The 16,642-nt window shown below is 37.7% G+C and overlaps 1 protein-coding gene across 1 annotated transcript in view; it reads right to left on the reverse strand.

The window, feature by feature from the left end:
* The window catches only part of LOC105008337 (NLR family CARD domain-containing protein 3-like), a 38,359-nt gene extending 30,565 nt beyond the window's left edge, over window positions 1–7,794 (reverse strand). Inside the window, 4 exon segments of the mRNA XM_034294917.1 lie at window positions 1,383–3,115; window positions 3,353–3,581; window positions 3,728–3,812; window positions 7,727–7,794. Coding sequence (XP_034150808.1) covers window positions 1,383–3,115; window positions 3,353–3,581; window positions 3,728–3,812; window positions 7,727–7,794 — 2,115 coding nt within the window.
* Between the last annotated feature and the right edge of the window lie 8,848 nt (window positions 7,795–16,642).

The raw sequence follows: 16,642 nt of genomic DNA on the forward strand, positions 1-16,642 counted from the left end.
ATGATCACTATGTCGTATTAAATGGAAAAATTAACTACTATTACTCACCTCAGAGTCTCCAGTCTACATAGTGGATCCTTCAGCAGAACAGAGAGCTTCTCCATTCCCGTATCCTTCAGGTCATTGTTACTCAGATCCAGTTCTTTCAGGTGTGAGGGGTTTGACTTCAGAGCTGAGACCAGAGAAGCACAGCCTTCCTTTGTGATTCCACAAACTGACAGTCTGGAGAGAGATTATTATCAAGTCACAAACAGAACAATAGTTCAGAATAAAATTAGGGGTCATTTACATCATTGTCTTGTGAACTTATCACTTTAGTTGATTTTGTGTTTGGACACGGTATGTTCAAATGTATGAATATATAGGGAAACTAGCTGCTTGAGACCACAGAGTTGTGTAGTTTCCCTGATTACGTTCCTTAGTTATATATCATGTAATTTTCATGAGCTGAATGTTTAATGCCATAGAAGAAGTGTCCAGGTGATCACAAAGATTACTGAATCATTGTTAATAAAATAATCGTAACATTTTGATTATTTTCATGCTGGTATAATTATAGAAGAGCTTTAAACATTTAAATTGTACCAGTGAACAGTGGACTTCACCAGGTGGTTGGGGACTTTGTCCTGCTGGGAGCTCAGGGCAGTTATAATGTTAATGACCACTAGGTCATATTAAATATAAAAATAAACTACTATTACTCACCTCAGAGTCTCCAGTCTACATTGTGGATCCTCCATCAAAGCAGAGACTTTCTTCAATCCTGAATCCTCTGGCTGATTGTAGCTCAGATCCAGTTCTTTCAGGTGTGAGGGGTTTGACTTCAGAGCTGAGGCCAGAGAAGCACAGCCTTTCTCAGTGATTCCACAACCTGACAGTCTGGAGAGAGATTATCATAATGTCACAAACAGAACAATAGTTCAGAATAATATTAGAATATCCTCTATATATTACATAATTGTCATGTCAACATTAATTAAGGACATACTTTTAAAACTGACATTGCCAATACATGACACTAGTATGTATAGAAATCCTGTATAGAAAATCATAAATGTTCTACTCAGTCAATAAATATACAGTACTGTAGTTCAAGGAAGACTAAGTGTGTGTGTGTGTGTGTGTGTGTGTGTGTGTGTGTGTGTGTGTGTGTGTGAATGAGTGTGTGTGTGAGAGAGTGTGTGTCTATAGCCCCAGATCTTTTATGAATAGCCCCATATCTCAAATTGACCAAAGAAAATAATAATAATCAAAATAGCCCCATATCTATTCATCTATTATTATTCATCAGTGCTGTCATGTCAGTAAATATACTGTACATGTAAAAAGAGGGTTTGTGTTGGGGGGGGGGGTAATTTGCATGACTGTACTTACAGAGCAGTTTATTTCTTCAGGTCAAACACATCAATCTCCTCTTCAGAAGTCAGTAACACAAAGACCAGAGCTGACCACTGTGCAGGTGACAGTTCTTCTCTGGAGAGACTTCCTGAACTCAGGTATCTTTGGATCTCCTCCACTAGAGAATGGTCATTCAATTCATTCAGACAGTGGAACAGACTGATGCACCTCTCTGAAGAGGGATTCTCCCTGATCTTTTCCTTGATGTACTTGATGGTTTCTCCATGGCTCTGTGAGCTGCTTCTGGTCATTGTCAGTAGACCTCGTAAATGCTTCTGATTTGACTCCAGCGAGAGACCCAGAAGGAAGCGGAGGAAAAGGTCCAGGTGTCCAGTCTTACTCTGGAAGGCTTCATCCACAGCAGTCTTGAAAAATGTGACTTCAGGCTCATTTTTCAACTGCACTGAAACGTTTCCATCAGTTGATTGTTGTTCATTCATTAGATTCTTATTGTTGTTTTTGAATGAGAGAAACACATAGACAGCAGCTAGAAACTCCTGAATACTCAGATGGACAAAGCAGAACACATTGTCCTGGTTCAGCCCACATTCCTCTTTAAAGATCTGTGTACAGACTCCTGAGTACACTGATGCTTCATTGACATCAATGCCACACTCTTCCAGGTCTTCTTCATAGAAAATCAGATTGCCTTTCTGTAGCTGTTGAAAAGCCAGTTTTCCCAGTGCCAGAATGCTCTCTTTATTCCAGTGTGGATCTGTCTCTTTTTTCCCATCATACTTTACATTCCTGTGTGTGGACTGAAACACAAGGAAGTGTGAGTACATGTCTGTTAGGGTCTTGGGCAGCTCTACTTTATCATCTGTAGTCAACATGTACTCAAGGATTGTAGCAACGATCCAACAGAAGACAGGTATGTGACACATGATGTGGAGGCTCCTTGATGTATTTATGTGTGAGATGATTCTGCTGGCCAGGTCCTCATCACTGAATCTCTTCCTGAAGTACTCTTCTTTCTGTGGGTCATTGAACCCTCTCACCTCTGTCACCAGGTCAACACACCCTGGAGGGATCTGATTGGCTGCTGCAGGTCTGGTAGTTATCCAGAGGAGAGCAGAGGGAAGCAGATTTCCCTTGATGAGGTTTGTCAGCAGCACATCCACTGAGGTTGACTCTGTGACATCACAACAGCTCTTGTTGTTCTGGAAGTCAAGGGGCAGTCGGCACTCATCCAGACCATCAAAGATGATCACAACTTTATATTTGTTGTAGTTAGAGATTCTTGCTTTATTGGTTTCAACTGAGAAATGATTGATGAGTTGAATCAAACTGAGATTATCCCCTTTCATTAAATTCAACTCCCTAAAAGGGAGGGGAAATACAAATTGGACTTCCTGATTGGCTTTTCCTTCAGCCCAGTCCAGAATGAACTTCTGCACAGAGACAGTTTTTCCAATTCCAGCAACACCCTTTGTCAGCACAGTTGTGATAGTTTTGTCATGTCCAGGTGTGGGTTTGAAGATGTCATTACATTTGATTGCTGTCTCCGGTCTTGTTTGTTTCCTGGTTGTTGTCTCAATCTGTCTCACCTCATGTTCATTATTGACTCCTCCACTTCCACCCTCTGTGATGTAGAGCTCTGTGTAGATCTTATTGAGAAGTGTTGGGTTCCCTTGTTTAGCGATACCCTCAAATAAGCACTGACACTTCTTCTTCAGGTTGGATTTGAGATCATGTTGGCAAATCACAGCAAGCTCATCTGAAATAAATAACCCAGATGATATCAATGATGTCTCTATAAATGCTTACAGTATTTTATCAAATAACAAATAACAGAGAATGTGAACTTTCCTTTAAATGACAGTATTGTAATATATCTGTCTCTTCACTTTCTTCTATGTTTAGTTCTTCAACACAGAAGAGGTTGTTATATCTTGTCTCAAGGTCACTATAATATCATTTGGAACATTCAACAGTAAAGTCAGACAACTCTTACTTTTCTCCAGTGTGTCAGCAAGATCCTTCTGGTTCATGTTCCTCAGGACATGCAGTGTGATCTTCAGAGCCCCCTCTTTGGCACTGCTTTCCTGCTTCTCATCTTCAGGGTCCACACCTTCCTCATCCTCCCTCTGACTCTTAAATCCTTCTGGGAGATCTGAACTCAGCATTGTCTTAAACCTCTTCAGCTCTTTCTTCACAAATATCATGATATTCTGTTCAAGTAACTGGAAGTGAAAAAGTGAAAGTGAAAAAGTTAGACAAAAATAAAGTCCATTAAATATCAGAACAATATTAACAAATGCATGAAAGACTGACAGGTTAAATATACTTAAGGTAAGAAGAAACAAATGTACATAACAGGACCACATACACTGAATATAGAGGACAGGTCTGTTTGATGACTCTGGACAGATTGACCACTGAGAATCTCAGACTCTGATCTCTCCTGTTGGTCTCAGTGGACAAAACATGACATTACATCTACACTTCCAGAGTTTGTACAGACTCACACAGTTTTGTGCTTCAGATTTCAGAACTAACAACTTTTTCATAGTCCAACATTGACTATTGTAGCTCTGTAATAGAAACATGTGGGCTCTTAAATCCATTTAACTCACAGTTAAAAACCACAACACACAAAGTGTATCCTAAACCTCGACCTGGATATAGTATTGTGAGAAGATGAAGGGAGTCTGAGCTTGAAGATAATTTTTTATGAAGAATGGAACTGGTTCTCTGGGCTCTTTTTTAAATAAAATGCGTAAGTCTCTTACATTTGTTCTGGCCACACTACAATTTTAAATTGCAAAGTTACTAAAAGCCATTTGTATAAAAGGCCTTGGTAGTCATCTCCTAATCTTAATAGACTTTTTTAAAAGTATTATTTCTGACAAAAACAGATTACATGTACATTGTTGCCCCATGTGTGATACCGATAGCCGACGTTAGCTTCAAAGTTAACATGTATTTATAATTTAATTGAACTATAAAAACGCACTCACAAAACAACAATTATATCATACATATAGTCTGCATAGCTTTATGTTTCATGAATTCCACACCTTCTATGTAACGTTTTAAATAATGTTTATCTGGTTCCTCAGCCTTTGTTCAGTGGTCTCGCTCTCTGTCAACTAACTGACTACTAGACAGGCAGTTGAGCAACAAAAGTAGAGCGAGAGCGATTTAATCAACTACTAGAGTAAGTGGCTCCCTCTGCTGGTCAAGACAAGACCAACACCTCTTACAAATTACTAAAAATATACAGCACTTCATGTTCTCTCACATTACTGGTTGATAACACAAGGACCCCAAAACAGGCTTGTGACTCATAAATGAAGATAACAAAGACCCATAATGTGGAAAATGTATCAATAACACAAACCAAACTATTCTGACCTTTGTGGATTTATTAATATAATGCACTATACCAGATTAATTTAATGCATCTTCATAAATATGGTAACATAGTTTTTGTTATTTATCTTAATTATTTATTACAATGGTACAATGTATAATGCAGGTTAACCATTTCCATGATCTATATCTATACAATGGTATAAATGATGTAATAGCATGGTGTTATTAATGGTAGGACCATCATATTTGAAGTCCAACAGCATGACACATAATTCAGACTCATTCATGTTATAAGTGGAAGTACCTTAGTAGGACCAAATGTTTTCCATATTTACAATGGTAGACTTTCATAGTAAAAGTTTTATAAAACAGGTAAAGGTATTGTGGTTAATAAAAACAACACTATGAGAAATAGAGTAAAGATAACACTTTCATGTTTTTCTGTTCATAATCTGATGTCTTAAGTCTTCATATAAAAGTTTTTTTTTTTTTTTTAAATGTACGTAGCTATATTTAAAACTGCTGTTGGCTGTGCTGATAATAGGGGATTCAATGCTACATTGTAAAGATTTGGTTTTGCCTGTAATGTCTTTTTGTTAAATGATAAACCCAAAAAGCCCAGCTGTTGTCGTGGCATCATATAATGAGTTTTCCTCAACATTCATGTAATTAGAGACAATCAGAGATATGTATGTATAATATGAATGTACAGGTGCTGGTCATAAAATTAGAATGTCATCAAAAAGTTGATTCATTTCAGTAATTCCATTCAAAAAGTGAAACTTGTATATTATATTCATTCATTACACACAGACTGACATATTGAGTCCCAAATCGAGTACCTCTTGAAAATGATAATAAAACTTAAGACCAATACAAAAAAAATATTTTTAGAAATGCTGGTCAACTGAAAAGTATGAACATGAAAAGTATGAGCATGTATAGCTCTCAATACTTAGTTGGGGCTCCTTTTGCCTGAATTACTGCATTAATGCGGTGTGGCATGGAGTTGATCAGTCTGTGGCACTGCTCAGGTGTTATGAGAGCCCATGTTGCTCTGATAGTGGCCTTCAGCTATTCTGCATTGTTGGGTCTGGCGAATCGCATCTTCCTCTTCACAATACCCCATAGATTTTCTATAGGGTTAAGGTCAGGTGAGTTTGCTGGCCAATTAAGAACAAGGATACCATGGTCCTTAAACCAGGTACTGGTAGCTTTGGTGCCAAGTCCTGTTGGAAAATGAAAACTCCATAAAGTTGGTCAGCAGCAGGAAGCATGAAGTGCTCTAAAACTTCCTGGCAGACAGCTGCGTTGACCTTGGACCTCAGAAAACATTACACTTTACACTGGACTTCAAGCAACGTGGATTCTGTGCCTCTCCTCTCTTCCTCCAGACTCTGGGACCTTGATTTCCAAAGGAAATGCAAAATTTACTTTCATCAGAGAACATAACTCAGCAGCAGTCCAGTCCTTTTTGTTTTCAGCCCAGGCGAGACGGTTCTGACGCTGTGTCTTGTTCAAGAGTGGCTTGACACAAGGAATGCGACAGCTGAAACCCATGTCTTGCATACGTCTGTGCGTGGTGGTTCTTGAAGCACTGACTCCAGCTGCAGTCCACTCTTTGTGAATCTTCCCCACATTTTTGAATGGGATTTGTTTCATAATCCTCTCCAGGGTGCGGTTATCCCTATTGCTTGTACACTTTTTTCTACCACATCTTTTCCTTCCCTTCGCCTCTCTATTAATGTGCTTGGACACAGAGCTCTGTGAACAGCCAGCCTCTTTAGCAATGAACTTTTGTGTCTTGCCCTCCTTGTGCAAGGTGTCAATGGTCGTCTTTTGGACAGCTGTCAAGTCAGCAGTCTTCCCCATGATTGTGTAGCCTACAGAACTAGACTGAGAGACCATTTAAAGGCCTTTGCAGGTGTTTTGGGTTAATTAGCTGATCAGAGTGTGGCACCAGGTGTCTTCAATTATGAACCTTTTCACAATATTCAAATTTTCTGAGATACTGAATTTGGGGTTTTCATTAGTTGTCAGTTATAATCATCAAAATTAAGAGAAATATAACACTTGAAATATATCAGTCTGTGTGGAATGAATGTATACATTATACAAGTTTCACTTTTTGAATGGAATTACTGAGATAAATCAACTAATTGTATGACCAGCACCTGTATGTATCATTAGGACCCCAGGCAGAACGGTGCCACCAGGAGGCCAACAAGACAACGCCTCCACCAGGTCACAGCGGTTGGGTTTCAGTAGTGGGTTTCTCCCTCACCTGCTCTCATCACCCTTGTCTTTTAGTTAATAAAACACCCTCCAGGACCTTGAACAATTCCTCTGTGTCCGTTCCCTGTGTCTCTCCCCATTACAATGTATTATTATAAACCCTCTGTCTGTATAAAAGCAGTGTTGTGACAGACTGTGTTACTACACATTAATCACTATATGGACAGTATTGTACTGCAGGAAGTGGTATATTGGTATCATAATGGTGAGAAAAACTCAATTAACAAAGGAAGACAGTCAGACCATTATAACACTTAAATGTGTAGGTCTTTTCATTAGAGAAGTTGAATTGAAAAGAAACTGGAGGAATCTGATAGGAAGTCAGACCCAAAGCCACAACAGAATCAGAAGACCAGTTTCTGAGAGTCAACCACTTGTGTGAGAGGCATCTCACAGGACAACAGCTACAAGAACAGTTGAACACTGGTCGAAGCAAATCTCTGTTTCATTCAAATGGCCCTTTTAAACCAAACTCATTACACCCATTTTGTTAATGTAGATTAGTACTGTTATCAGTTTCTCAAAGGAGATAAATAAAAAAAAATCTAATATCCAAATTAATGAATTCAGAAATGAGTTATAACATCTTCCTGTACATATGATGAGAGCTACTACTTAATGACATACAATGTAAATATTTATGACATCAACTAATGGGGATCCAAATAAGAGATTTGTTTTGTTTACTCACTGATCATGACCCACACGTTCTTACCTTTGTTCAGTAGAAAACTCTCCCTCTTTGAACTGTATAGGTTCTCCCATAGACCAGTCACTCTTCATGGACACACAGCTGGGTACAGGAAAGGCTGGTCTCTCCTGATAGATCAGGCTTCAACACAACAGAAACTAACATTACCTCACCTATCTACTCTGAGATGGGAAACATACATTCTGAGAATGGTATTTTATTTAAAAATTAATTTAGTAGGCCATTTATTTCATTCACTATTCATTATTATTTAACCCGGAAAACCAATGACCTGGTCAAAGGTTTTCAGTTGCAGGAGAAAAGGACAACATGGACAACATTTTATAGTGTTAAACTCTTGCTGCAGTGGTCTAAATAACAATGATTTAACTGGACCATGTGATGACTATTGAAATTCAGAAAAACTACTGAAATGTTCAGTGCTCATTAAATCTTACATTTACATGTTAGTAATTTAGCATACACTCTTATCCAGATTGACTTACAATAAGAGCATTCCTCTAAAGGTGTCTTGGAAAACCAACATCTGACAATCATAATAAGAACATTTTCCTTTATCAAAGCCAATAGTTGGCAAGTCAGTCCCAGAGAAATCAAAGTGAAGTGTTTTTATTTTTTCGGGCGGTGGGGATGGAGGGATACACAAGTTAATTAAGATCCTCATCCAAAAGGTTTTCAGCCGCTTTTGGAAGATTGTCAGGAACTCTGCTGTCCTGGCTTCAAGGGGAAGTTTGTTCCACCATTGAGGTGCCAAGACTGGAGAGTTTTCCCTTGGCTGAGTGGGAGCTGCCCCCCCGTGAGGGTTGGGTGGCTAAAAGACATGAAGTGGCAGATCAGATTGGACTGGAAGGGTTGGAGGGTTTATATTTTCCAGTGGTTTTAACTTTCATTTGGTTTGTAAACATTTTTCACCACAAGATCAGTGATTCAACCACTAAGTTTTAGTGAAATACAACGAGAACATTCATTATGTCATCGAAACATAACATTGTGCAATTCTTTCAGGTAAGTCATTTTAACAATCAGTTAGTCCAAGACCAAATAATGTAAGCCACATGTTTCAAAATGACTACAGAGGAATATGTTTCCACCATGTTGTCCAGGCACATGGACAGTTGTTCATTGGCAGATTATATTGTAATGACACTGTTGAGTTCTGGCCCGATAGTAGCCTGCATTAACTACAAAGATGTACTTGTGTTCGTTCATAGCACTTTGTTTGTAGTTTTGACTCTGTCCAGGGGCTCTCTGATTTACTCCTCTGTCTTGCTGTCTATCCTGCTCCATGTTGAAAGACACTGCCAGTGTTCACATGGTTTATATGGAAATATAGTTACCAGTTGTGGTTATTACTAGGGATGAGAATCATGTCCTGTTTATGACAGTATTGTACATAGAGAATGGTCTTTTGTGGCTCAAACTACCCAAACCACAGTTCTGTGTCTGAATCCCATAGAAGTTATACACAAATATATGGCCTCAGGGAGGTGATTCTGTACTTTTCCATCTGAACATAGAAAAACAAAACAATGTAAAATACATAATGTATATCAATCAAGCGTAGTAAAAAGGTATTTTTTGATGATCTGTTGTGTTTTCTGTACTAAGAGTGGTGAAATATTACCTTTTTACTTGTGTGAATTATTCACATAGCTGTGTGAATAAGACCAAAGTATTTGATAAAAACTAACACAGAGTGATTTATATGTACCATGTGGTGATTATTCAGAAGTGCTCATTGGGTCAATAGTCGATACTGTGCATCAATAGAGGGACTAATGATCCATTGAGCTTAATTAAATACTCACCTCAGGGTAGAGAAAAACACTTTGTCTCACTTAACCCACTGCAGGATATCATAACATTATTATTACAGTTTGAATATTTTAACATCACAATATTGTTATAGTGTCAATAATATCATATCATAAAAGTATTATTATAGTCAGAATTATATTAATAGCAGTCTTAAAATTATAATCTGACCTTTTAGCTTTGGTTTTATGTTTACTGAAGAGACAGATTCTAGAGTCAGGGCCCTCTTCACCTCTCTCCCCAGGGAGACTCATTTTAGAGTCAGGGCCCTCTTCACCTCTCTCCCCAGGGAGACTCATTTTAGAGTCAGGGCCCTCTTCACCTCTCTCCCCAGGGAGACTCATTTTAGAGTCAGGGCCCTCTTCACCTCTCTCCCCAGGGAGTCTCATTTTAGAGTCAGGGCCCTCTTCACCTCTCTCCCCAGGGAGACTCATTTTAGAGTCAGGGCCCTCTTCACCTCTCTCCCCAGGGAGACTCATTTTAGAGTCAGGGCCCTCTTCACCTCTCTCCCCAGGGAGACTCATTTTAGAGTCAGGGCCCTCTTCACCTCTCTCCCCAGGGAGACTCATTTTAGAGTCAGGGCCCTCTTCACCTCTCTCCCCAGGGAGACTCATTTTAGAGTCAGGGCCCTCTTCACCTCTCTCCCCAGGGAGTCTCATTTTAGAGGCAGTGCCCTCTTCACCTCTCTCCCCAGGGAGACTCATTTTAGAGGCAGTGCCAATCTCTTTCTCCCCAGATAGATCCATTTTGGAGGCTGAGTTCATTCCTCTCCCCTCTCTTTAAACCTGTAAACACATAATGAAAAAAACATTTCCATGATCAAGACAAACTCTAAAGACTAAAGAGACAAACTATCTGGATTCGACACAAACAAAAAAAGTATTACACATTTCCTTGAACAAACAAATAAACATCACTAACAAACAGGAACTGATCCTGTTAATAATGAGACATTACTTTGAACAAAAAAATACACATAACTAACAAATATGGACTGGTCCTGTAAATAATGACACATTACCTTGAATAATCAAATACACATCGCTAACAAACAGGGACTGATCTTGTTTTGACTTCCCTCTTCCACAATATTTTACTGATAACATACAGTAGTAGACCAACTGATTTACTTTCTCTTTAAAAACGTAGACTCACTAACAAAGCTTTAGAAGCAGCACATACATTTTCTTTATGACTTATTTAATAACCTCCATCTTTTCCAGTTTGAATATTAAATGAAAATGCGCTGCTCCTTCAGATCAACATGGATCCTGAACAGACTTTACATTTGTTTTCATCTGTGTTACCTGGACAATCCTCCACACCTTTATTACCTCAGTCACCAGGAGGTGGAGCTAACAGACATTTCATCTCATTACATTTGTTAAACATACACAGTCTGTAAATGATAAGATGTTACTTATGGGGCTATAAATATGTCTATAAAACCAGTGACTGTGTGTCCCCAGAACCATGATTGGAGAACATTGTCTACTAGGTTGTAGTGTGATCCTGGCTTACTGATAAAGTCTCATGACTGTGGAAAGACAGACAATGTGTGTGGTATCAGAGTCCAATGTTAGTGATGAATCTGTTAATTATCCCTGTCAGCTGGTCTAGATTCTCTAATGTTAGTGATGAATCTTTATGATCACTGTCAGCTGGTCTAGATTCTCTAATGTTAGTGATGAATCTGTTTATTATCCCTGTCAGCTGGTCTAGATTCTCTAATGTTAGTGATTAATCGGTTTATGATCCCTGGCAGCTGGTTTAGATTCTCTACTCTTTCCTCCATAATCATCATGGACCTCAAACACCTGATCCAGGGTCTGTTGATGCTGCTAACATCTATCAGAATGAGGCTGTATGGAGCTTCACTACTGTGGGAATGTGTGACTGACTAGACAGAGACACAGGGTATTAAAACAGGCAGATACAAGAGAAAACCTGAGAAGGCTGTTACATCTATGAACACAGCCTTTACACTGTTAAACCATCTAGTAGACAGAGATGGTATGAAGGATCACTACCAAGAAACAGATACATGAAACAAGGCTTTTTCAAAAGCCAACTAACTGTTCTATGTTAACTAAATAATTTAGTTTAAGTATCACAACTGAATTACACTTCATCATATTTTACAGGAATGAAACAACAACTGCTACACAGAGTATCAACATGAATATAACAGTCCTAATGATCAGTAGACAATCTATACCACTGAAGGACAGACACACAGAATATCAACATGACTATAACAGACCTAATGATCAGTAGACAGTCTATACCACTGAAGGACAGACACACGGAATATCAACATGACTATAACAGACCTAATGATCAGTTGACAGTCTATACCACTTTAGGACAGACACACAGAATATCAACATGACTATAACAGACCTAATGATCAGTAGACAGTCTATACCACTGAAGGACAGGCACACAGAATATCAACATGACTATAACAGACCTAATGAGCAGTAGACAGTCTATACCACTGAAGGACAGACACACGGAATATCAACATGACTATAACAGACCTAATGATCAATAGACAGTTTATACCACTGAAGGACAGACACACAGAATATCAACATGACTATAACAGACCTAATGATCAGTAGACAGTCTATACCACTGAAGGACAGACACATATACAGAATATCATTGAGTACAAAATAACGTTACACACAGTGTGAAAGACTCACCACACCCATCTACACAGTCTACATCAGCTGGTGAGCTGCGGGAAACAAAATGTGACTGTGGGGCAGTCAGTAGGCTACAATCTGTTTCCCTTCTATGAAGGGTGGATAATGCCTAAAATATCTAGAGAACAGACCTAACCAAGCCATCACACTTATTCATATGCATGAGCCCAATGTTAAAAGATGTTCAGATGTCACTGTCACATCATGTAGGTGGTGAATAGATGATGGCAACTTACTCATGGTGATGTTGAGACTATGTAAAATATTGTGTTACGTTGTTGCTGTAAAGCTATGTTGTCCAAGTATATATGACATACAATATGTGAATGTCATCATGTGTCCAGCTTCTGATCACTGACACACAACATGTTAACATCACCAAGAGTCCAACTTCTGGTTACATCCTCATCAGACTGCTCTGAGAGTGAAGATAGATGCAAATAGTTTTTAGAAAGGGTACCCTATAGGCCAAACCTCTTGTATACTGTTTGTTTTAGAAGAGGATTTAGTTTCAATCGAATTTAAAGAAAGCAAACGTGCAATAAATGACAAAAAGCTTGGTTTACACACAACATTATAATACACATTATACACAACTATTAAATATTATTAGTTTTAATGACAATATATTATAATGACTATTATTTACTATTTTTAATAATAACTAGTTTTATTGTTTATCCCTTGTTTCTGGATTAGATAAAGACATATATAGTAATATTAAATTACTCACTAAGCCATGAAAATGTATAATATATATTAAACAATTTCAATCTTTTGACATTAATGAAGTCCAGAGTAAATATTCTAGGTCATGGAATATACAGTGACCAGTACAGTACACATACTACAGTGTCACAGTTCTTACAGCTTTAATCAAATTAATGTAGGGGTCTTTGCTTAAATAAGGTTCACAAACTGTGGTGCATACACTATAAAATAAATTGTCTATGAAATTACAGTAAATTACTGGCAGCGGAGTTGTCAGCTTATTACTGTTATCATACAGTAGACTTACTGTATACTATATATCATAAGACAAGGGGTGCTGGGAGGGTAGACCCACTTTTGTAACGTCAGTAAATGGGAAATCAAAAAACATCTATTACTGAACATAATTGCTTGCTAATAAAACACTGACTGCATCGGTAAAAACTCACTCTGCTTCATTCCATTCAGTTCATTAGGTGTATTGATCAACAACAACACCAGTCTGTGAATGAGGAAATGCAGTTGGGCAATTCTTAGGCTACGGGCACTTTCATGTTCTTTGATCATATTTCATGAAAAACATTTAATTTAGAAAAATTCACACTTTCATAGTTAACTTTACAATGAAAGTACTTTAGGAACTTTTTACCAGTAGTCTACGATGATTTTTTACCTTTTTAAACATCATTATAGATGCAAATATTGCTGTTTTGTGCTTGTCCCACACCCAGACTTCTGATCTTCAATAATGAAAAAGAAGTGTAAAAAAATGATTAATCTATTTTTTTTTAATATGACTGAATAAAGTATCAGTAAAATAATCAAAAAATAATTATGGTATTTAAGGTCAGACAACTATTAATGTGATTTTATATACAAATTGTAGTTGTCCCACAGTATTGCTGTCATTTCCACCACAACACTGTAATGTCCCTTTTAAAACGTTTTTATGAGATTGTTTGGGTTGTTTCTATGGCGATGGACAATTACATCACAGCACATGTCTGACATGGAGGAGATTTTGAATTTCTTCACCACTTTGGAGAATAAAACTCAAGGTAAATATTGCTTTAAATGAAAATATTTTTATTGTATGTCATTTCCAAATATAGCGTAACATCAACTGAGTTTGTAAATAAATAGATTTTTTAACATAAATAGATTTATTTTGCATGCATGCAATGCTAGCTACCAATTCATAGCTAATCTGTGATACTAGCTTGGATTTTTTTACAAAATAATGTAGGATTGTCATTTCCACATACAATCATTACCAACACATTACCTTCTTGGGTGGTAATGATAAAGGTGTGTTGGAAATGACATTTATGCTTACAAGGTGCAATTCATAGATTGTGTGGCTACATATGTATATTTTATTTATTGAAATGTTCAATGCTAATGTATTTATTCAAATGTATATTTGTTGAAATGCCTTTTCATCTATTTTTAAGATGCCGCGGAAGTTAACTGCAGAAAGGTCTCAGTCCTATAGGGACAGACTAAAAGAGGACCCTGTCAAATATGAAGAGCGACTGAAGAGAGACAGGGAGAGATACATGAGGAAAAAAGATATGACTAATTGAATGCTCTGACAGACTTTCTTTTAATCTCCTTGCAGATCACCTCTCATTCTCCAAGCCAGATGTCATGGAGGATTCTTAGTTGTTTTTGCTCTGCACCCAACGATTGCAACTGTTTCACACCTGAAACGGTCAGGTTTCAGCCATGGGATGAAGCTACCCCCACAACCAGTACACTTCCTGTCACATCCCAAGATGGAGGTCTGCAACCAATTTTGGACTTGCATGACGGTCTTATCGGACAGTGGTGTATGATGGAGATGTGTACCCAGGTATTATTCAGGATGTTGAGTTATAAAGTGGTGCTCAAGTGAAAACAATGACCGGTATTGGGATCAATCGCTTTTATTGCCACTGAGAGATGATGTCATCTGGTACCAACCGATGGATATAATAGGCCTCATCCCTGAGCCCGTACCAATGACAAAACGGCACAAGGAGATTAAGACGGAAGTTTGGAAAGAAATCTGCAAGATTTGGCCTTGAATCACATTGCCACCCTCTCTCTCTCTCTCTAATAATAGTGTTATCATTCGCTCTCTCTCTCTCTCACACACACTCCCTCTCTCATGAACTGTCTCTCTCTCTCACACACACTACCTCACTTTCATGCACATTATCTCTCACACATACCGTCTGGTCACCATAATTGCCCTCTGGACAAACCTACATGCTTACTTCTCTCATGCATCTCTCTCTCTTAATCTCTCTCTCTCTCTCTCTCTCTCTCTCAATCTCTCTCTCTCTCATGCACGCACAGCCCTCGTGTTCAAGATGCTTTACAGTTCATGTTATATGATAATTGATATGATATAGTTGAAGGTGTCTTTTAAATTTTCTCTTCAGAACAGTGTTCATCTAAGAGACTGATTAGAATTTTACAACACCAAACTCACTCACACACAGCGTGTGCATGCTCAAGATGCTTTATAGTTTATGTTACAATGCATTGACATGACTAAAGTTTAGGTGTTTTTTTAAGTATTCCAAAATTCAAAACATTTTTCATGTGATATGGTTAAAGTTGTTTACAGTATGACTGTTAACTGTTCATCTGGTTATGGAACCAAACAGACTAATGACTAATGAATAATGATTTGTTAAATGGAATTGTCTGCTTCAGAAGGTTTCAAATAAATGTCTTCTGTTTTTGTACATGGATGTCCATTCATTGTCATTTCCACAACACCCAGTCATTTCCACCACTTCATAACTTTTTAAAAAATATTTCCAAAATTCTAATCACTCATTAAAAACTTCTGCATAGTCTAAGGGATAATGTTCCACTTAATGTAATAACACATAGTTATTTTTCTGAAACGTATCTAACCAATCCAATATTATATTTCAGGTTGCAGTGGATTTAAACTTTGTGTTTGGGCCTCATGACAACTAATTTACTTAATCCACAAATCTATGGTAATTGCAATATAGGTATAAACTGGTAAAACTATGTGTTAAAGTAATCTTACACTGTTAAGAAATTATGTACATCATAATATTTTTTGATAATAATCAAATATTTACATGTGATGGAAATGACATTTGTTCAGCGCAGATCAGAAAATATGTCAAAAAACACCAATTTGTGTTATAATGTAAGTGCGTTCTCTTATGGATCATCAAACTAGACTAGTTATATTAAACTGTTAGACCGTTTTGATAACAGTGTGCAGGTCATACCTGTGGAGGGAACATGGATGACAATGAACGTTGTTCATAATGATTATAGAGCTAAACAGAGAGAGTGTCTCCTCTATAGATGTGTGGAGGGAGCATGGATGACAATGAACGTCACGTTTTTGTACAGTAAAGCTTATAGAGCATTTATTTTATCTACAAAGAAAGTGAAGGAAGAAGTTCATAATGATAATAGAGCTAGTGACTACAGAGAGAGTGACTACTTGAAGTTATCAATGCTACATCAGCTTAGCAAGTCAGCCTACATTTATATACATGATATAAACAGTAAGTAGCAATTTATAATGTACAGCACCACCAATACTGCTTCTGTTTTATCTCCATTACTCTGAATGTAATTTACCTGTCACAAACATGACCAAACAAAGGTTACTAAAACAGAGAGTGTATTGACT

Source organism: Esox lucius, chromosome 11 (genome assembly GCF_011004845.1).
Source record: "Esox lucius isolate fEsoLuc1 chromosome 11, fEsoLuc1.pri, whole genome shotgun sequence".
NCBI lineage: Eukaryota > Metazoa > Chordata > Actinopteri > Esociformes > Esocidae > Esox > Esox lucius.